Source organism: Sturnira hondurensis, unplaced genomic scaffold (assembly GCF_014824575.4).
Source record: "Sturnira hondurensis isolate 20B ecotype Veracruz unplaced genomic scaffold, ASM1482457v3 Scaffold0025325, whole genome shotgun sequence".
Taxonomy (NCBI): domain Eukaryota; kingdom Metazoa; phylum Chordata; class Mammalia; order Chiroptera; family Phyllostomidae; genus Sturnira; species Sturnira hondurensis.
The window spans coordinates 382464-404431 of record NW_028097956.1 but is presented as its reverse complement, the minus strand read 5'-3'; the positions used below and the strand labels follow the sequence as shown (position 1 = coordinate 404431).

At 60.4% G+C, this 21968-nt stretch overlaps 1 protein-coding gene across 3 annotated transcripts in view; it reads right to left on the bottom strand.

Annotated features, from left to right (window-relative positions):
* Positions 1-779: 779 nt before the first annotated feature.
* The window catches only part of AP2A2 (adaptor related protein complex 2 subunit alpha 2), a 58334-nt gene continuing 37145 nt past the window's right edge, over positions 780-21968 (bottom strand). For 2 of the 3 annotated variants that reach the window (XM_037039149.1, XM_037039152.1), the window contains 18 exons: positions 21727-21856; positions 19415-19516; positions 18000-18108; positions 16496-16646; positions 15724-15892; positions 14517-14654; positions 11751-11933; positions 11212-11309; positions 10660-10891; positions 10425-10592; positions 6366-6526; positions 5768-5850; positions 4028-4117; positions 3201-3324; positions 2214-2330; positions 2050-2119; positions 1821-1955; positions 780-1166 (listed from right to left, as the gene is read on the bottom strand). In XM_037039149.1, coding sequence (XP_036895044.1) covers positions 1089-1166; positions 1821-1955; positions 2050-2119; positions 2214-2330; positions 3201-3324; positions 4028-4117; positions 5768-5850; positions 6366-6526; positions 10425-10592; positions 10660-10891; positions 11212-11309; positions 11751-11933; positions 14517-14654; positions 15724-15892; positions 16496-16646; positions 18000-18108; positions 19415-19516; positions 21727-21856 — 2338 coding nt within the window. In that variant the 3' untranslated portion in view covers positions 780-1088. The remainder of the gene's footprint in view (positions 1167-1820; positions 1956-2049; positions 2120-2213; positions 2331-3200; positions 3325-4027; positions 4118-5767; positions 5851-6365; positions 6527-10424; positions 10593-10659; positions 10892-11211; positions 11310-11750; positions 11934-14516; positions 14655-15723; positions 15893-16495; positions 16647-17999; positions 18109-19414; positions 19517-21726; positions 21857-21968) is intronic. The other variant, XM_037039151.1, reaches the window with a different exon arrangement.

Sequence of the window (21968 nt, the reverse complement as noted above, 5' to 3'; positions counted from 1 at the left end):
GAGCCAACAGACACCCAGCTCTTCCCAGGCCCTTGGGTACCCACAACAGACCGCCTGCCAGCCTGAGCCACTGCACTCCACACACCAACCCACTGGCTGATCGGAGGCCCTGGTGCAGCTCCGCTCCAGGGCCATCCCTCTGAGAGTGCAGATCGGCACAGGGCGACCCCTGTGCTGAGCAGCAAGAGCAGCACGCAGAGGACGGGCTCCAGCTCATCCCGGCAGGCTCTCCACTTCCTGACACCCCTCCTCCACCATGCCGGCCAAGGTCAGCAGCAACACTGGCAACTGTGAGCCCCGGGGAGGAAAGAGACCAGCTCTCCTTCCAGAGTCTTTCCCGCTGGTCACATTTCACCCCCACCCCCCGCCACTATGGTGAAAAGGACACGCCCTCTAGAGCCACGGTGACCACCCCCAAGGCCACAGGGTCAGACGGCCTCGCAATCACCCCTTAAGAACACAGTGCTGGGAGGGCAGATGCTTGGCTCTAGCCGAGCCTCGAAATTTGTGGGTGAAAAACACCAGCATGTCTGGCGTCTGGATGCAGGGTGCCGCCACAGCCACACCACAGTCAGCCTACAGCCTGCGTGCTCTGTGCCACGTGCCAGGGACCCGAGCACGGGCCGGGCCACATGGGAACCTTGTCACGCACCTCCTGCACCTGGTGTCACCCTCCAAAACAGCCACATGGCCTCATTAAGGTCGAGTCCCTACAACCAAGTGCTGCTGCATCAAGAAACAGCAACAGTGGCGTTCTGATACAATTTAAAAAACGTCCATTTTCATTCAAACTTCTAATTTCCCTTTAATTTGTAGATTTAACCACGGAACCCTCTTGATCCCTATAAACTCAGATCCCAGGACCCACACTCCCTCCTGACCCGGCAGGCCGGCTGCAGTCCAGGCTCAGCCTTTCTTTTTACACTGTGCACCCGCACTCCCATCCACACTGGAGGGACGCAGCAGTGGGGGCAGGTGGCAGCCCTGCCCCGTGGCATGCGTGGGGGGTGCTTGCGTGCAGCACAGAATGCGGAAACAGCAGAGGTGAGGAGACGCGGGCACAGGCGCCTGACCTCCACCCTCGGGGACTAAAACTGCTCCGACAGCAGAGCGCACAGTCTCTGGGAGACGGTCTCCTTGCTCGTCCGCAGCGTGAGCCGGTACATCTGAAACGAGAACGGCAGTTCAGTGGCCTCCAGGGCCCGCTCAGCATAGCACCTGGGCATCGGCCACATACATCCCCTTCTCTGAGGCGTCCACTGTTTTAGAGACTTGAGCATCAAACGAGCTTTCAGCACCTGAAGTGACAATGTCTGACTGTGACCATGACAGCATGCATGGGAGCCACTGGAACCTCAGATGCTGCTGGTGGCTCGCAGGTCCCAGCCCCTCTGCAGAGCCACCTGGGCATGGGCCCTGGGGGCCCGCAGGTGCACGGGCCCCTGCCAGGCGAAAGGAACACAGACGTCTGCACACAGACACGTGCAAGGGCCTCTGCAGCAGCTCTGCCCAGACCACTCCGGGACAGCCCAGCAGCCCGGCAGCAGGAGGGGACCCACCAAGCAAAGGGGTGCCTCACGGCCATCTGAGAAACACAAGGCTGACACGCAGTGGCCTCAAGGGGAGAACGGAGCCAACAGCGAGGGCACCAGGCAACTTCCTGGGGCGATGGGGATGTCAGCTGTGCCCGTGAGCCGGTGGGGGTGCACAGGTGCACTCTGTCAAAACTCACCGAGCCCCTGCACTAGGAGCTGCGTCTGTGTGCATCACGCCCCAGTAAAAACCTACGTGCATTTAGCCATCTCATTAGGAGGCCTGACCTGGGCCTGTAGATTCGGCTCCAAACGCAGTAAGCAACCGATCTGGGTGGTTCTGGTGTGGATGATGCCGGCTCCCACAAAGTTGGCAGGGTTAGGGTCGACTTCTTCGAGGAGGGCAGAACCAAACCCAATAATCTGCACAAAGGAAAGGGTAGAGTTGGGATGCTCTGGTGGCTGAGGCAAGACACAGGCCCCCACTCGGGGACACCCTGAACAAGGCCACTGTCACCTTGGCTTTGGTGATCTCTGTGTCCATTGGATGCTTCGCCTTGAAAATGTTCTGCACTTCTTGTTGGGGACTGTGAGACACAAAGGCCAGTGTCACGCCCTCAGCTGAGTCCAAGATCACAGCCCGGCCCCCCCGCACCCCCACCCCCAGGACGGCCAGCGCACCTGCTCAGCTGCTTCCAGCGCTGAAAGAAACCCTGAGAAGCCATTTCTGTGGGCTGGAAAAACTTGTTGAGTGTGATGGGCAGCTTGACAGACACATTCTGGAAGGTTCCTCCATACCTACGAGCAGCACAGATGGGCTAAGCTCTGCCTCTTGACAGCCAGAGGCCCAGGACCACACCCCAGGACCAGCCCTGGGCAGGACGCCCCAACCTCAGGACACGACTTTCCCCTTCAGTCCATATCCTACAACTCTAAGTTACTTTAAACTATGGTGGTTTTTTCTTTTTTCATAAAAAGATCGAAAAGAAGACATTGTCTACAGCAGGCAACAAACTCTTGACTAGTTTCCTAAACTCTACAAACTATATGACCTTCCATTCTGTTCATTCAACATTTGAAAACATGCTTTTCCAGAAGTTCAACCATACAAACACCCAGCAGAGAGCTGGCTGGCCATGCCCACTCTATTGCAGTCACTGAAAAACGACAGCAATGAACCAGTACCACCACCAGAGACAACAGCTCTAAAAAACAACCAAAACAGCATGCACACCCCAAGCACAACTATGAACACGTGCCGGGCCAATGAGGGCCTGGGGGGGCCCACCCCCAAGAGGCCAGCTGAGCAGTGAGCAGCCCCAACCCCACGGGAAAGGCCCCCGTCCATCGGCTCAAAAGCACAGGGCCTTGAACATGGCACACCAAAGGACCCATGGGACTGGACCATGCCAGCCTCGCAGACCCCAGGCTCACCATCGGTCCCCAGGGCTGCGGTGCACACGGCCACATCAGCACCCACTGGGTCCCCCTGCCCTGTCCTCACCACGGCCTCTGAAGGAGGGACACCGAGGCTGAGGAGGACAAGTGGCTCACAGGGACACAGAGACACAGCTGCGTACAGGCCCCGCCCCCGCCCCTGGAGCTCCCGTCCTGAGCCGGGATTTGGGACACCTGCCAGCCAGTGGGTGCCACCCCCAGGGTTCCTACCTGAACTGGATATTGAGGACTGGCGCCTCAGTGAAGTCAGACACGCACTCGATGTTGACCACCTGCTGCACCTGCGCACCCCCTTCCACTGTTGGGTCCACAGGCTTGGTCTGCAGGCTCAGATGTGCACATGTCAAGGCTACCTCAACACAGAGACATGGGTCTGAGCTGGGCCACCTGGTGGAGCCCAGGCCCGGGGAGCCCAGAGGTAAGAGATGTTCTAGATGGGGCTCCAAAGAGGCTCACACAGCTGATAGGAGACCAAACCTTGAACAGAGCTGATCCCAGGTCTAAGTAACTTTAACGACTGCAATACTTCGCTCTACACGTGCTCCTCTCATGACACAAATGGCTGTGGCCTGTGGTGAGGAGGCCTCTCCTCTGGCTGAGCCTAGGCCTTCCTCACCACCGGTGTGGCCGGCCCCGCCCTGGGGAAGGGAAGACGGGAGGCCGCTGTGACGCTGGCCGGGAGGGCTCCCACCACACTGCTGGCATCTTGCAGGGAGCCGCCACAGCGGCACCAGCTCAGCCCAGCGTATGGTGCGCTCCCTGCTTCTGGCAGCAGTGGCCTCTGGGGTCCTCGGAGCAGGACAGCAGAGCTCCGAGGGACTCGGTGCCACAGGAAAGCTAAGCAAGGCAGAAGGGGTCCCGAGGAATCTGGGGAACCAGGTGCAGACACCTACAGGTTTTGTGAAAACACCTGAGGTGACTGCAGCACCTGAAATTATCTTGCTAGTCTGATTTTTTTTTTAAAGTACTTTCCTCAAAACCCCCTCTAACCCCACTGGCTGCCATCAGGGCCATGGGGCAGACAGAACCAAGGATATTGGCCTGAAGGTCATCTGAGCAGATCAGTGTTGGAGTGAAGTTCAAGAACTGCGTGGAGGTTTTATTCCCATAAAATATGAACATGCGACCTAGGAAGAAACAGTCCATCTCACAGGTGGCTCACACACGCCCCAGGAGCCCCACCCCCGGCCAAGCCTCAGGGAGGGTCAGGCTGCAGGGAGCCGGCGCTGCGGGCAGGTCCTTGGACTCCCTTGCAGACCCTGTGGATGCCACACTCGCCCACTACTCGCGTCAGGATGGAGATCTGACACAGACCTTGCACACGTTTTCACGCTGAGTTCAGAATGGAGAGGGACCCTCAGACCCCTGAGAGACAGCAGTTCAGCGCGGCCCCTTCCACAAGCGCAAGGCCAGCAGCCCAGACCGGGAAAATCAAAGCATTTTCCAGGGTGGCAGTGACCGTGCGTCCTCACAAGGCCCTAGAGACCGGGAGGGTGGGTGCTGGTCCCCTCCCTCTGCTCGCACTTGCACGCGCTCCTCCCACCGTAACGACTGTAGGTGCCCCGCTCAGTGGGGTCAGAACTCGTTCACGGGGCTGCCCAACCGGCACCTCCATCGTTGCCAGAACTTCCCGTCTTCCCAAACTGACGCTCCACCCCCACCGAACACTCACCCCCCGCCCCTCCGCAGCCCTGGCTCCCACCGCCCTACATCCCGTCTCTGTGGCTCTGACTCCTCCAGGGACCCCCTTCGAGGGGGCCACACGGCGTCTGCCTGTCTGTGTCTGGCCCATCCACTCAGCCCAGTGTCCTCGAGGCCCAGCCATGCTGCAGGGGGCTCAGAACGTCCTTCCTAAGGCCAAGTGACATTCCACTGAGTGGGGGGACCACACCCTGTGCGTCCATCATCCGTCTACAGACACTCAGGCTGCTTCCATGTGTTCACTGCTATGAACGCCGCCGCCATGCTATGGGGTGCAGACATCTTATCAAGGCCCTGCTTTCGAATCTCTGGGGATACATGCAGAAGGGTCGTCACGTGGTGATTCCGTGTCACACTGGGTTGGCCACCAAGTCCATTTGGTTTTTTCCATAAGGCGGCTCCAGTGGTACTTAATTGTCTTCCCCGTCATTCCAGACGAATGAGGGGAAGACAACTGTTCTTCCCCCATTCGTTTGTTAGACTGTGTTGTGACCGCTGTCATGTCAGTGTGCATTTTTTAAAAATGATCAAAACTGGTGACTTTTTGCCCCGGCTGGTGACGCCCAGTGGATTGAGTGCCAGCCTGCCAACCGAAGGGTCGCTGGTTCGATTCCCAGTCAAGGCACATGCCTGGGTTGCTGGCTGGGTTTTCGGGAGGGGGCATGTGAGAGACAACCACACATTGATGTTTCTCTCCCTTTCTACCTCTCTTCCCCTCTCTCTAAAAATAAATAAAATCTTTTTTTAAGGTGGTTTGTGAAGTTTCATGCTGAAGATTTCTCGCAGACAATGCTCCATGGTTGGACAGACCAGCTGAAGTTGACAGTGATCAAGAAAGTGACTGAGAACAGTCAGCATTACACCCTGCAGGAGACAGCTGACGTGCTCAAAATCTCCAGCTCAACAGAGTCACTGGTGGGAATGAGAAGCGCGCCCCCAGCAGCAGTGTGCAGCCCCACCCCCAGCATCCTCGCCAGCCTTTGCTTTGCTTTTCGGACGGCAGCACCAGAAGGCAGGAGCTGGGCTCTCACTGTGGTTCTGACCTGCATTTCACGTTAAGGAATTAAAATACGCACCTAGATTCTGCCGAAACTCAGACTTGAGTCCGATCTGGAGCAGCTGGTTTTCAAACAACACACCGTTGTTTTTGCAGACAAACCTGGTGGGAAGGGGGCAGGTGTGAGTCACTCAAAGCCACAGAGCTGGTCACAGAAGGAGGCAGCGGCCTTGGACACAGACTTTGTGGGACAGAGCAACAATTATGCAACTGGAGAATGTTAATTAAGGAAAGTCTGGGTACCCAGAAGGCAGGCACAGAGAGGGGCCATGCCCGAGAGGAAGGGGTGCAGGGAACATAGAGCTGCAGGCAGGGGTGGGCTCTCGGGACAGAGCGGAGCTGAAACACTGCAGTGAGCACTAGACGCACACCAGGCACAGCTGACAGCCAGCCCTGCGGCCTCTGCACCAGGTCCCCTCCGCTCGCTCCTAGACAGAGCTCTCTTCAGTGAGACAGCCCGCCAAGGAGGAGGAAGTGGTTGCAGGGCAAGCCCACCCAGCACCACAGGCCCCGCACCTCTGCCCACTCTGCCCTGCTGACCACAGCCCCCAGTCTAGGGTCAGGGGGTGGGGGGGGCAGAAAGGGCCCCTGTCCTCAGAAAGCAGGAGACTAACTACCTGGCAAAGTTGTCCTCGGAGCCGGGAGCAAGAGGTGCGACCGCGGAGGGTGACTCTGAGAACACATCCACAAGCAGCCCGCCGGAGGAAGGTGGGGGGCCCGCGGCTGTGGGAGGTACGGCCCCTAGTCCCAGAAGGTCTGCCGATGGAGAGGGCGTGGACTGGAAACCAGGGAGAGGGCGGGTCAGTGAGGAGCAGCATGGGTACACAGAGCTCAGCCGGAGCAGCAACCGCACACCTCCCACTTGGCAGCCGCTGGGCAGCGAGGGGCCCCAACCACTTCTGAGAAGCCACTGCGCCCCGAGTCAGGCCTGCAGGCCAGCACATGGCGAAGGTGAGTCACAGTCTTGCAGAACTGGAAAAATAATCCCCCGCTTTTCACAAATGTTCTTTGAATGAAAACTTCTGGAACAAATTCCTCATGAAAGGGACCAAAAAGAAATCTGTCTGGAGAACCGAGATGGGGTACATTGCAGTCAGCTGAAGAGAAGACAAAGCAACAGTCACTGTTTGGTGCCCTGCACGGTCACCGCAGCGGCCTTGCAGAGAGAACGGGACGTAAAGCCCACTGCGAGCACGGTCTGCAGACGGGTCTGCAGGACCGCCACCGCTTTTTCTCCTAAAACAGTGATGCTGTGTGGACCTCGGCAAAGACGAAGACAGAGCCACCCTGAGATCACTCTCTCTGTGACGTCACGGGACACAAGCGGCTGGGCTCTTGTCACACTCCGTCCCTGCTTGAAGCTCTGCGGCAGAGCTGCAGCTCGCCCTTTGACCCTACACCTCTGTGGTGTCCACCTGCCAAATGTGGGGTTCTGGTGGTTGCCCTGGTTACGTCACAGGCAAGAACCGGGGATGTGAGCCACACTGCCCTGCAAACTCGCCCTGAAGGACTTGAATGGCCCACTGGACACTCACAAAGGTAAAAATCGTCTGCAACTGTCTAAGGCCCACCCTGATGCCACGCCCCTCACTGCTGCTAGGGTCCCGCCTCCGGGAGCCGGACAGCCCCATGGGCTGGAGGAGGGCAAAGCCCTTCCCTCTGCATCGGTTGTGCCCCGGGCACTGGCCTCGCCTGTGCCTGCCTCCCAGCACAGCCCCGCTCGGCACTGGCGAGTGGGAACCCAAGTTCTCAGGAAGAACTGTCTGGCCCTCTCCCAGGTCACATTAGAGCCGTGCACTGGGTTTCTAAAGAACGACCTGCGCGGGCAGGCGACACTGCGTACGAATTCTCCTGGGAGATGCAGGGAGCATCACAAAATGCGCGCCCGGCAGAGAGTGCGTGGGTCTGTGAGACTGGAGCCCCACCGGATGGCAGCCCCGCCTCCCTCAAGCACCAGGGTGGCCCAGGAGTAAGGGTCCCTAGGCCAAGTGGAAGGGGAGGCCTTGGAGCAGCTGTCAAGAGAAGGCGTGCGAGACATGCCTGCAGCACAGGGAGAGTCGGCATGAGAGGCGTGGCAATGGCCCCCACTTACTGCACCTGGGGCAGCACCCCTGCCCACACTGTTACCACTGGGAGCTGACCTCGGAGGGTGAGAGCTCCTCTCAGGTGGCCTGGCACCGTGCTGCCAGCCATGCAGGACAGGCACCTGTGCAGATGGCACCTGCAGCCTGAACGGGGGCCTCTCCCCTCTGCCAACTACCGCAAGGTTTTACCACTGGTTCCTCCAAAACAACGCAGGCACTGTTTAAAGTAGAAGGCTCCTTCTGTCCTATTAAGTCAAATATGTACTCCCAAACTCACAACAGATATAAGGTGTTGTTGGAGGACCCCCAGGAGGCCCCGCAGCACGCTAGGACCCACTGCCTCTTCGTTGCTGCCCCGCTGCGGGACTAGGGAGGCCTCCCAGGGAGCCCGCCTGGCACTCAGTCTGTGCAAGTCACCCTTCTCCCTCCAACGGCAAAGGACTACAAGAGCAAAAAGCAGCCCCAGACCAGGAATGCAGCACAGCTCAGGAGCCCCCGCCTCCCCGGAGGTGGCCGGGCAGCAGCGTGTGGCCCGTGTGTGCAGGGAGCAGACTACTGCAAAGCCAACCACCTGCAGAATCTAGCACCTTCAGCGAGCTTTCACCTCCCGCCAGGCAGCTCTGTGACACCTCAGGTGTGTCCACCCATGGGGAGGAGAGTCCCAGCCAGGAGGGCCCTCTCCTGCTGTCCAACTTCCCCCCGCCTCAACCTCCACCAGCCCCGGAAAGCGTCCCCCTTCAGAGGGGTCTCTGATGGAACCACAGCTACCTCAGCCACAGGTTCTCAACTCAGATGGGCAGCTCACAGCCATGAACATCCACCTACAGAGCACACACTGGCCAGGTGCCACTCGGAGTCCAGAGGAGAGCTCTGGCTGGAAGGGAAGGACTGCCCTGGCCCGACCAGGAGGAGGGCCTGCTGCCCCACCCCACCCCCACCCCAGGGCGCCTTACGGAACAGGAGCTCCTGTTCCAGTCCCATTTTCAAAGATTCTGACTGAGCACTCAGCCAAGCACCGAAGCCTGAATGCCAGGCCCGCTGCATCCTGTGTGTGGGTCGCAGTGTGGCTGAAAGGCCAGGGGTGCGAGTGTGCACAAAGCAAACAAAAGTTGAGTCGGAAAGGCCCGTGGCAGCTGTCAAAAACAGATGTTAAAGCCCATTCCCTACACTCGCCTCAACGCGCCCCGCGCACAGTCAGAGCCACGGACAGGATGGGCACCTGGGCTGCCCCCGGTGCAGAAGGCCCTGGATGGCAGGGCCTTGGATGGCAGTTGGGAAGGGGTCCTGCGCCTGACCCCTCCACATGCCCCACCCTGGCGCACCCCACCCCTCACGGCAAGTCTTCTCCCTTGTGCGACACTAACACCGCCCATGGACAGCACCCGTGGAAACCACCGCCTAAGATCCCACCACTTTAGAATCCAGGCCGTCCACGCCTCTGGCAGCAGGAAGATCCTATGACCTCTTCACAAGCAGCACCCGTAGCCTGGGAGGGGACAGCCCTGCCCTGCCTTCAAGCTCAGGGCCACTCCATGCCCACAGGACAAGGTCAAAGGCACAGGTGAAAAGAAAACCCCCTGGAAGGGATGACCACTGGGAAGCAAAGCACGCATTTATCATTCACTCCAAAGTCAATGCGTCCTGAAACTCAAACTGCCTGGGCCACGGAACGGGACACGGTGTGGGCCTCAGCAGCAGACATGCCAAGCACCAGCCTGAAGGGGGAGCCTCTGCAGAAACAGCAGCAGGTTCAGGGGAGGGGCCGGACAGCAAGGTCTGAACACGGGCTCCCGTGTCCTTGGCTGGAGGGGCAGGCGCAGTCTGCAGGGCACACTGGTGGAGCAGGGAGCCCTGTCCAGGAGCATGGGCTGGACATAAGCACAATCTCGACAGCAAACCACATGGAACCCTGGAAGCTCGTCCTCACCAAGGCCATCCGGTTTCAGGAAGTGACATTATTCCCATCCCTGGACCAGCATCCCAGAGAGGACACCAAGCCTTCCAGGCCAAGCGGAAAGCCCCCAGGCCTGGGGGCCAGGGTACATCACTGAGGACACTGAAGCGGGCCAGCCAGTGTGCCCACTCCCCAGAGCTCCGAGTCTAGTTGGGGACAGCAAGGAAGCACGGCACTCCCAACACTGCCACCGCCTCCAACGTCAAGGGGCACACATGCACGGACATGCAAGGGCCCCCACGCCGCCCACTGCAGGAACTCGTGCCCTCATCTGGTCCATGCCGGCCCACCTCTCAGAGCGGCAGGAGGCAGGCCCGCCTGCAGCCAGAACGGTGTGGGGAAGGCCTCCCACAGGAGGCGGTTCTGCGACAGAGGTGCAGGGCCACCACGGAGCGGGGCTGGGAGCCAGAGGAGACCCAGACGACAACGATGGAAAGGGTCTGCCAGAGAGACGCTTCCCAGGGCTCCCAGGTGCAGGATGGGGAAGGCCTCGGGCTGGGGGCCACCACCAGGCCCCCAGTACACACTCTTCACTTAACAAGAACTCCCCAGCAGACAAGTGCTGTGTTGGCCCTGGACCTCGGGGACGGGATTGCAAAGGCACTCGGGCAGGGTGCTGGCTTCAGGGAGGGACCCACCGCGGTGCTGGCCGGAGCCGGCTCGGGGCCCCCGTTGACGTCGGCGCCCCGCTCACGCTTGCCTTCCTCCAGGCCTGCCACCGTGCCTGGGCCCTTCTTCTTCTTGAGCTTGGCCAGGATGGATGACTCGCGCTCTGGGAACGGGGGCATCTCCTCCAAGACAGTGGCCTGTGGCAAAAGAGTGGGTCAGCACAGCAGTGCCGCTGTGGGCGGGGGCCAGTGCACCGAGGCCTACCAGGATGTCAGTGCTGGCGACCGTGCTCAGCCGCAGGTACTCGACGGCCCGCTGCTGCAGCTCCACGTCGGCGTTCTTCAGCTGGCTGTCGCTGCGCAGCACATCCTGGATGGTGGGCTTCACCTCCGGGAAGAGGTTCACGAACTTGATGTAGGTGGACAGCAGCAGGGCCCTGGTGGGGACGCTGCACAGGTGGAACTTGGAGTGCAGCAGGTTGAACTGGACCAGCGGGCTGGCGGGGGAGAGCAGACGGCCAGGAGCCCTTCACCTTCTCACCAGGGCAGGCAGCTGAGCCTGGCCCCAAGGGCCCCCCAGGTGGGACAGAGCCACTCCACCCACTGAGCCGGTGCTCCCTCCGGGGACGAAGACACCCCCTGCCCACATGGTATTTTCCACCAGGACCCTGCTTTGTGTGCTGCTGGCAGGGGGACAGGGTGGAGCTGGTCTTGCTCTGGGACACTCCGGCAGCCACGTCAGACCAGCGGCACGAGAACCAGTGGGTGTAGCCCAGTATCGGGCCAGATGCTCCCTGATACCCCAGGGGCATCTTACCTGGATCGTGGGTCCCCGGCGATCAGGTTCCCGAACTCGCCCAGGATGTAGCCGCCCACCTTGACCAGGTTCTCGTGGCACGCCGGGGCTTGCAGCGCCTGCACGAGTGGGCAGGTGCGGGGCTGCGTCAGTCCTGCCCGCCTGTCCTCCTGCCATCTCGGGGAGGTGCCGTTGCCCCGGAGGCAGGGACGTGGCCAACCCCGCCCCATAACGAGAGCCTCACTGCACAAAGCTGACATTCAGGCCCCGGGTGGAGGGCAGGTGCCCCGGAGGGTCTTCCTAGGGGCCCCCATGGGCTCTCACGCACAGGGGGCAAGCCCGAGACACCAGCCCTGGGCACTGTGCTCATGTGGCCTCTTTAGAGCCAAGGTGTCCCACCCACAGTCGGTGATGTGGATGGAGACTAGGGTGAGGAGGAGCTGAGAGTCCAATAGAGGGGTCAGCAGGACAAGAGCTGGGCCCTCCAAGGATGGTCAACAGCAGGTGGAAGGGAAGCAGCCACACCCCAAGACCGCACCTCCCCGGACGAGCGGAGGTACCTCGAACACCGTTTTGGCAGCGTAGCCCTGCACGTCGTCCCGGTTGATGACAATCTGAATGACACGGTACCACACCTCTTCACTCACATAGTCGCCGGCAATCCGGATCAGGTTCAGGATAGTGTCCACGTACCACGTGTAGTCCACAGCATACTTCTCTGCCAAGATGGCGACCTTCAGCACCTGCAGAGGCAGCCGCTGAGGGTGGGTGCCTACAGCCCCGCGACAGCAGGGCCTCCATGCAGGGCTGCAGGACTGAACCCACACAGCCAACCCACACGGTGGGCACCGTGCGGTGAGCACTCCCACCGGTTCTCAAAGGAGCCCAGACAGTTTAAGATCTGCAGATCGAATTGAGGGAAGCCACACCACCCTCCAGCAACAGACATGACAGGACACCTATTGGGACACAGAAGAGATGGGTCCCAGCAGCAGGAGCCCATGAGGGCTCACCCAACCTGACACAGCCAAGCCAGCCCTGGTCCCCCCTTCTGCCCCTGGCACACGGAGCGGCCGTACTCTCTGGGTCTGCTATTTTGGCCTGCCTTCCTCCCCAGTCTCCCCTCTAGTGTCCACAGAAGACCCACCACTCATTTACCCCCACGTACCTCGGAGGGCTCCATGGGCCACATCACTGCCCCAAGGCAACTGCACAGGCTGGGCACAACCAGCTCTGACCCCCCATGCCACAATCTTCTTGTACGGAGCTGCTGCCCTGAACGGCATCAGCTGCCCACACCAGACCACGTTCTGCTGAGCTGCCTGCCCTCTCATGGGCACTGCTACTTCCACACCACCTGCCTAACCTTCCCCACCGCGCCTGACATCTGCGGGACCCCAAACTGCGGCCATCTACTCCGCCTTCCCCCTCAGCCTCCACAGGACTCCCCATGTGACCCAGAGCACCACTCCTGAACACGCCTCCTCCCACCCTCAGCTCACCAGCAGCCATGCACCTGGCCCTCAGAACGACACTGGCCCGTGCCCCACTGCTTCTGTCCCACAGCGCTCCGCCCCTCCTGCCCCCAGCAGGGTCTGGGCTTTCGCCCTCTCCCACAAGCTCGCCACCACACCCTGTAGAAGCCACTAGCTCCCATGGCAGGACACTACCCCAAAGCCCCCAGGATCCAGGTCCTGCCTGCATCCATCCTCAGCCACATCACAAGCAGGCTGCTGCCCTGCCCACGCTGTGTCCTCCCCAGGGACAGAAAGGCTCCCGGGGAGCAGGGCAGGGTGCACACGGGCCCCTGCATGGATGTCCGGCAGCTAGCACACCAGCTCAGACACACCTGGCCACACAGATGGACAAACAGAGCACTTAGCGGGGATGAAGAGCGTCTGCCTCACCCCTCACGTGACTGAAACGAAGGACTGTCACTCACCACTGCTCTCCGACACTCAAAACTGGAAGAGACCACCCCACACGAGACCACCCCCATCTCTGCTGGGCAGCCAGACAGCACGAGGAAGGACACCCCAGCCAAGGGCCACAATGCCCAAGCCCCAGGGGTCCAGACCAGGCACCCAGTCCAGCCCCCCACCCCTCATCTCGCCCCCACACCCGCACCCTTTCTGCCTCTAGACTCTTTGCTAGCAAGTCAACAGCTCAGCTCAAGAGTCGCTGCCTCTGAGAAGTCCACCTTGACCTTCTGCGCCAGGGCAGCCCCGAGCTCCTGGCTGCAGCCCCTCAGCACTGAGGGGACAAACACGCAGCGCTCGGCCTGGGCGGGCGGCCACAGCCTTCACTGATGAGCCCTGCAGAGCTCAGGACGGGACCTGGCACAGTCGCACACACTCGGGAGCACCGTCCTGGGAGCAAGCCACTCACAGCCAGCTGGGACGCCGGACACACACTCCACAAAGCCCCCACGGGGGCCTCAGCTGCACTTCGCTCCCAGAAAGACAAAGAAGAAACGCCTCCCCACCCTGCCAGGGAGCTCAGCTGGGCGGAGCATCCTCCCGAGACACCAAGGTTGCGTGTTTGACCCCCAGTCAGGGCAAACACAACAATCAACCAGTGAGTACACCATAAGTGGAACGACAAACCCATGTTTCTTTGTCTCCCTCCCACCGAGAATGGAGAGGCTGGGGGCCGCTCACCTCGCCAGCTCCACTCCACAGGCTGATGCTGAGCCCGAGGCCCCAGGGAGACCAGTGGCAGACCCGCATGGACCACACAGAGCACAGGCCCTGCTCTCTGCTGGCCACAGGCGGCAGGACTCCCTGCCTCGGACTCGGCGAGAGCACTCGTCCTTCACAGAGTGAGTGTCTGCTGGGCTCGAACAGTGCACGGCTGTGCACGGCACCCTCTTTGCAGATGACAGAATGACACTGGGAACTGAGACTGCTGGTAGCGCCCTGGGAGGGCTCAGATCCTGTTCTTCCTAGACACCCCCCCAAGGTACTGGGGGAGCGCGCCAAGCAGAGAAGGGTTAACTCAGCGGTCCGGATGCAGCCTTGCCCTTGGGACTCTGGGCCCAGGCAGACCTCGGCTACCCCCATCGAAGCCCCCGTGGCGTCTGAGCAGCAGAGGTTTCCCTGACTGCCTGGGCAGTGCCCAAACAGCTCGACACTGGGCACTGTTCCAAGACTGAAAGCCTTCCCAAACACATGGATTAAAAAGCTCAAGTAGAGGAAACTTTTACCCAGGATCCAGCAGACTCTTAGCAAGTCTGTGGAGCAGAACCAGAGCCACTAAGGAGAGACACCTGAGCTGAGAGGCACAAGCGTCTGTGGCCAGTGACAGCATGAGGCTGTCGGACTCACAATCTCTTCTCGAATGGAGTAGTCAGCCGTCTCCAAGTAGCTCAGCATCTCGGCCACAATCTGCTGGGCATTGCTGCGGTCACACATGGCATAGAGGAGGTCCACGGCCCGCTGCCGCACACTCACGTCCCGCTCCGTCTGGGGGACCAGGCACAGAGTGAGGAGCCCAGGATGACCCGTGGGCTGGCTAGACAGGCCCCCACTGGGTCCTGACACTCGCTCAGAGCTCTCCTCACTCACCATCCGGGTGCAGGGAACCCCACAGGCTCTAGCCAGTTGGGCCCCTCACATGCCAACTCACTGCCTCCCTTGCCCCTGCACTGCCCGGAATCCAGCTCTGTCTCCTAGGAGACAGGTCAGAGGCTGTCTCCTGTGTGATCACAGATAGGCACCTTCCGTGTTGCCTAGGAGCATGTCACCGTGCCGCTGTCGCCCCGCCCCAGGCCTGTGCATCTCTTTCTTAGCAAAGGATGGCCCGAGCAGCGCCAGTTCAGGGCCAAGGGACCCGTAAAAGCAGCAGCAATTCTGTGAGGCCACGGACTGACCACATGCCTCAACCGGGGCCTGGAGGGATGTGGACAGCATGAGGCCCGCTCCAAATGCCTGGGCCTTCCATTCAAATCAGCACCCAAAAGGTCTGTTAAATCCATGCACACACAAAGCGACAGAGTGGGACCTCCCCTTAGTCTGACTAAGCCTGGGGCAGGACAGCAGACTCGGCAGGCCCCACCCCCGCCACCAGCTCTCCCACGTGCTCACAGACAGCTGGGAACGCCACGGACACTGACGTGTCTCATGACAGGACAGATAGCCCCCCTTGGCTCTTCCAAGTCTGAAATATTAATTCCTTGAAAAAAGTGAATTTTGCAGAGGGTGAGTTTTCTGAGAGAGAGAGAGAGACAAAAGATTTCACCCTGCTACAGTTCAAAAAGAGCTGCTCCTACTCCTGCCAACATCGGTGCAGCCCCGGCACACAGAGGACGCAGGGACAGGGCCGCACCGGCAGAGGCTGCCCCGTGGGCGGGTCCGGAGGGCCCAGGCCACTGCGCAGTGGGGCCACCTCGCAGTGGGGCCACAGGGAGCTGCGCTCCCAGAGCAGCAGCCTGGCCTGTGCAAGCAGCGCCCCTGGCTACTGCACCCACCCGCAGTGCCCCACGGTGACGCAGTGCCCCACGGTGACGCAGGTCCCTGAGCGCGGGGCACCTGCCTTCAGAGCGTTGATGACCGTCTCAATGTGCGTCTTCACGGCCTCGTGGGAGAACTCGGAGCTGGCCAGCGTGCACATGCTCTCCAGGGCCAGGTAGCGCAGGTTGGTCTCCCGGTGCTGCAGGAACTGGCCCAGCTGGTTGCAGGCGCGGACGAGCAGGTTGGGCTCGCTGCAGGGTGGGGAGGGGCGGGAGGGGCGGGAGGGTGGGGCCGAGTGCACTGGGCAGGGCCCCAGCGACAGGGCAGGTCCAGTGGCCACACGGCTCCAGTGAAGACTGCAGGGCCTCCCAACGCACGGAAGCCCGAACCACGAGCCCTAAAGTCAGCCCTAAAGTCAGCTCTACGTCCCTCAGGTAGCGCCAACTGTCCCAGACCACCAGGCCTGTCCTCGCACTCCGGCGTAGGCCCGCAGACTGCAGAGAGCTGGGACAGACAGGGCGCCCTCCCAGACCCGCCGCTCCTGCGCGCGGCCCCTGCGTGCGGCCCCACGTGTACAGTGGGAGCTGCCGCCAGGCTGTGGCCAGGAATGGGGCTGCAGCCGGAGGCCCCTCTCCAGGAGAGACGCCAAACAGGAGCCCTGACAAGGAGAGGACGCTGGAGGGGCAAGTGCGGAGGCACGGGTGCAGGAGAGGGGCCACGCAGGGGGCAGGTGCCACTGGGAAAGAGGGTGAGGCCACGTGCCAGTGCCTGCAGGTGCGAGGACATGGGTCGCCCTCTGGGCCCGACGTCCCCAAGGAGGAGCGCGGCGGCAGCAGGGGTGCCTGCCGACCCACCTGTCGTGGTGGATGATGAGGCTGATGGCCTCGAAGAGCACGGCGTTCTTGGCGTTGGAGTGCTGCACCTTCTTGGACTTGGGCGGCTCCTGGGCCTTGTTGAGGACGGTCTCCAGGCACTCGGTCAGGCGGCCTCGCACCGCAGGGTCTTCTGGGCGGGACAGAAAGCCATCGGGCCAGCTCCCCGACAGCCCCCCCGCCGCCCCCCCGCCCGCCCGCCGCAGGTCCTGAGCGTCAAGTCCTCTCACACTGGGGAGAAACGGTGGCTGTTCAAACTGTGCGGCCACTTACAATAGGACAATGCAACAGCCAGGGAACCACACATACATCTTAATGAAACAAGACAACCCCTTTACTGAGATACAGGATACGTAAATCAAGAGAAAATAAACACTCAGACACGTGGACAAAACACATGACGTATAAAAGTTTTAGGGAAAAGAGGCAAAATATTTTTTCTCCATGTGTTATTACTAACAGAAATAAAGAAAATGTTACAAGAAACAATAAAAAGAAGAGGAAATTTTAAAATTTCTACTCAAACCAGAAGGAACAACTGACCAAAAAGAATAAGAAACAACAAAAATACCAGAATGTCAGCAATAGCCTGTGGGGCCTGACCGTGGAACCTGCAGCCCCTCCAGCAGAGGGGCACGGCCCGAGACCTGAGCCGAGCAGGCGGGTGCAGAGCAGGGCCTGAGCCGCCCGAGGGACCCGCACCCACAGGTGCCAGGGTGGTGGGGGCTGCCGACTAAACCACGTGGGACACGGCGAGGGTCAGAGCCTCGGACGGGAGGGAGGAGGGGGGACCCACACCAGGGCCGCTGGGCGGGGTGGGGCCGGCCCCGGAGCCTGTGTCCTCAGGTCTCGGGAGGAAGAGGGAGAGGTCTGCTGGGCTGAGCAGTGGGATGGGCATGAGGGCCGGGGGGCAAGGGGGGAGACCTCCCACACCAAGGCTGTGTGGTTCATTCCATATAAGAGATACTTGGTGCAGAGGTTACTCAAAATGAACAAGCACCCTGGATAAAAACAAATTAGACTCCAAGGTAAAGGTCACAAGCACAAGTCAATCTTTGTAGGAGGAACTGGGAGCATCTAACAATTTTCACGTTCGCGCTGCAACCACGGAATTCTATGTCTAGGCACCTAAGCCCTGACCCAACCAGTAACGTTTCAGAACGAACCGCGAGCACACACATCTTAGGTGTGTGAGCCGAGGCCACATGGCTTACCAGTTTGGGACACACTTTCACACTTTATTTTTAGAGCGTTTCAGCAACCTGTGTCGACCTGAAACTACATGAAAGGAGAGCCGATTCCAGACTATAACCGCAGTGTCAGCTCTCCACTAGCTGCTCTGGAGAGGCCGAGAGGCACGGCCGCGTCACACAGGACCCACAGGGCAGGGGCCAGCACCAGGACAAGGCTTTTAGGGAGACCAGGAGAAAGACCTGCCCCTGAGGGCTGAGGCGAGCCCACCTGCGAGGCCTGCGCTCGGCCATACCTGGGGGCGGGTAGCACTGTAGCAGCCTCAGAAGCTTGACTGACAGCCAGGGAGCCGGGACGAAATAGTAAGTGTAATCCTGCAGGTCTGTGGACGCAGAGGTCACAATCTGTAAATCGACACAGGCGTGAGCTGCTGCGGGCAGCTGTCCCCAGGAGAAGCCCCCACTGCGGGGACCCACACGACCCTCACACCTCTGGTTCTGCAGGTCACGCACTGACTGAAAACCTATTCCATTCAATGTGCCGAGAACACTCAACACTCTCCTCTGGGCTCTGGAGGCGAAGGGGTAGCTGCGTGCTGCACAGTCCTACCCGCAGGACATACACCTGGGATGCTGCCAACCCTCGGCACAGGACACTGCGGCGCCCACAGAACTCAGTCTGCCCCCGGGGGCCAGGGAGTGAAGGAGACGCAGCAGGAAGGCCTCTGGCCCCTCAGCAAGGAGAACTGAGCAGCCTGACCCCAGCCCCAAACCCCCATGGCCGCCATGCGTACACCCTGCCATGAGCTCGCCGAGGCCAGAGGGCACACTTCCGACACTTGCAGTCCCCAAACAGCCCCCAGCAGCAGGCACTGTCCCCAAGACACCACATGCCTACTGCCACACAGCCCAGTGGCTCCCTGTCTCCCGTGTCTCCGCCCCATGGAGCCCCCCGATGGGCCACTTTAAGTCACCAGGGAGCAGTTCAGAACGCCGGTCGTAGCACATTCAAGTCCTATCAGCATCAAAAGTGAATGATGAGCACACGGAAGAAACAGGACAACCTCACAGTGCCGACCCAAACAGGCCAAACACAAAAGACCACAGGCCGTGTGACCCACTGCCACACAACCTGAAGTGCAGAGCTGTGCAGAGGACCAGTTCGGAGTGCTTAGGTGGCAAAGGGAAGGGCGGCCAGGACTGAGGCCACCGCAGGGAGGACAGAGCCCCCCACCACAGGCAGGAGCCCGGGACACCCCACCAGGCCCCGCAGGCCCCGCCTGCCCCGAGTGAGAGTCTGGAGCCGGGCTGCTCTAGGACCTTCCCACAAGAGTACGGCAGCTCGCCCCGACTCGAAGCTGAAATAAGGCTAGCCAAGTGTCCTGTGTTCTAGAAAGTAAACAAATATATTAATTACATGAAATAACTGCAACCAAAACCCACCCTGAGCCCTGGCTGCTGTGGCTCAGTGGATTGAACGCCAGACTGCAAAGCAGAGGGTTGCTGGTTTGATTCCCAGTCAAGGCACATGCCTGGGTGGCAGGCCAGGTCCCCAGTGTGGGGAGTGCAAGAAGCAAGCACACACTAATGTTTCTCTCCTCTTTCTCCCTCCCTTCCCTTCTGTCTAAAAATAAATAAATAAAACCTTTAAAAAATCTATTCTATTTTTAAAAAAACCACCCTGAGCTCCGTTCCCCATCCACAGACTTACTCTGCTCAGTCTGGAGACGGCCAGGGAGACGGAGGTTTTAAACTCCTCTGGGTTCTTCTGCGCTAAGGTGGTGATGAGACTCGTGGCGGCAGTCACTACGCCCTGGAAGGAGGACACACACACAGCATGCGTTTCAACCCCAGTCAGGACATCCAAAGCGGACCTCTGGTTCCCAACCCATGTTTCCAGTAACACTTTAAGGGCCAAACCTGGCCACCCGCAGCTCGCCCAACACTCTGAAGGTGCGAAGGTGCCCGCGGGCGGTTTTCTCCATCCAGCTTCTCGCCAACAGCCTGGCAAGCGCCAGGCAGCCCCCACCCACCACAGCTCCACACCCCGGTCCCCACCCATCCTGTCACCTTGTCCGCCCAGTTGTCTGTCTGGCCCGTGGACAGCAGTGCCCACCACCCCACTTTCTCATCAGCCCACAGTGCACAGGACCATGCTCCAACCAGCGGAGCCACTGGCCAGGGCAAGCCCCTTGTTGAAAGTGGCCCAGGCCACGTCTCTGCCACAGGGCCCAGAGGGGGCACCTCCCTCCCAGCTGGGACCTCCTTGGCAGCACAGGAAGCCTCGGCTACTGACGCAGCACAAGTCGTGGCTGTTCCCAGTATCTTGTGACTCTTGAAAGATTTCATCTACGCAAAGATGCTTTCTCTCAAATATAATATAAAAAAGACAGGCTGAACAACACTACTTCACAGCGAAGATGTGAGCACAGGCAGCTCGAAAACTGCCCTGGGATCGGATGCTCCCCTGCCCCTGCCCTGACTCTGGGAGCAGAGGGGCAGGGGCCGTCAGGGCCAGGTGACCTCCTCGGAGCCGTGCTATGCTGTCCCTCTGCTGCTGGTGGGATGTGAAAGCCACACCAACGAGCCGCTGACCGGCCTATCTGCCCCTGGCGGGCAAAGTAAGTGCCAGAGACACCCTGGGCCAGACAGACAGAAAGCTCCCACAGACTCCACGCCTAACACGCAGGCTGCACCAGCGCAGACAGCTGCTCGCTGCAGTGCCCGAGTGCCCGGGCCTGGCCTGGCTCACCAAGTCTCTACAGGATGGAACGAGCAATCTGCCAACAAGAGTTTGCTGGAGCTCCTGGGCCACTGAGCACAGGTTCTGGCTGTCACTGCATCCCTGCCCCATCTGTGCAGGGAGGAGGCTGGACCCAGGGACCCGTCTGCCATGGGGCTGCAGGAGCGCCCCTGAGGAGGCAGCAGGACGGCCTGTGCCAGACACCCATGCACCTGAGCAGCAGTGTCCACACACGGTGCTACGCCCCGAGGAAGCCAAGACACTCAGTCCCAGCCCATCTGCCCTCCGTCGCCACTGTGCAGCACCTGGTTCTGGGGCAGCTGAGGACCCCCAGCCCCAGGTCTGGGCCTTCACCAACTCCTGGCCCAAGCCTGGATCTGTAGGAAGCTCTCTGAGCCTCTGAGCCTCTGAGCCTCTGTGGCCTCATCTGCAAAACTGGGAAATGCCCCACTCACTGCCTCACAGGGTCTCCCTGAGGGGTAACTTGGGAGCTGACGCCTCCCGGCCTCTAGCACTGCTTCCCAGCCCCCGGGTGGCATCTGACCCGGTATGACCTGGTATGACCCAGCAAGTATGGCTGGCCTGTGAAGCCACAGTCCCAGGCCACCCTCTCCCGACAGCTCTGCACGCAGAGGAGGGGCTGCCCTGTCCCAGACACAAGTCTGCCCCAGGGACGGGGCAAGTGAGGTGGGGACAGCTCACTGACTATCACGCCCCCAACAAGCTCTCACCTCTGAATCCCCAGGTGAAGATCATTTATGTTCTATTTGATTTTTAAGGTAGATTTCTCTTCCAGGAAAAGTCATACTACCCACTAACATATACCCTCCCTCCACTCAGCAGGACAAGTGCCCCATTTGTCTCAGAGTGTGACTCTCTCGTTTACACAACAGAACACGGGCAGGACAAGGCCACTGTGTCCAACCCCTGCTCCTGACCTTGCCTCCCAGCGCCATGTCCCACACGCCCTCTCAGTGCGGACATCTAACACAACCACCGAGTCACTCTAGGCCCGGTCCTCACCCAACGCACTGGGAACACCCTCACTGCACAGGGCGTCTGTGGAAAACAGGGCCTCTGTCGTGCTCAGCTGTGCAGCCCAGCCTGCAAGAGGTCCCCAGTGCAGAGTCCCGGGTGAGCCAGAGATTGCATCAACTCCTCCCCCCTGAAGAGGGCGCTCCAGGCTGGAGGGTTGACTTTTTGAGATGCCCCACAGAGGGAGCAGGGAGCCATCACAGCGGCCATTCCTGCAAAGGTGGCTCTTAGCCAGAAGCATTTACCAAGTGCTGGTCATTGAGGAGGTGCACTACTCGAGACGCCCAGTCGCCGGTGGGGACGAGGTGGGGAGACGTCCGGTACAGGCGCAGCAGACACAGGGCGGCACTCTGCTTCGCGCTGTCCATGGTATCTCTGAAAGACAGACACAAGAGTCACTTGACAACAAAGCCAGCAGGACCAGGGCCCCAGGGAACACCCACTCAGAGGCCCTGGGGGCAGAAGCACGGCAGTGGGCAGGCTGCGT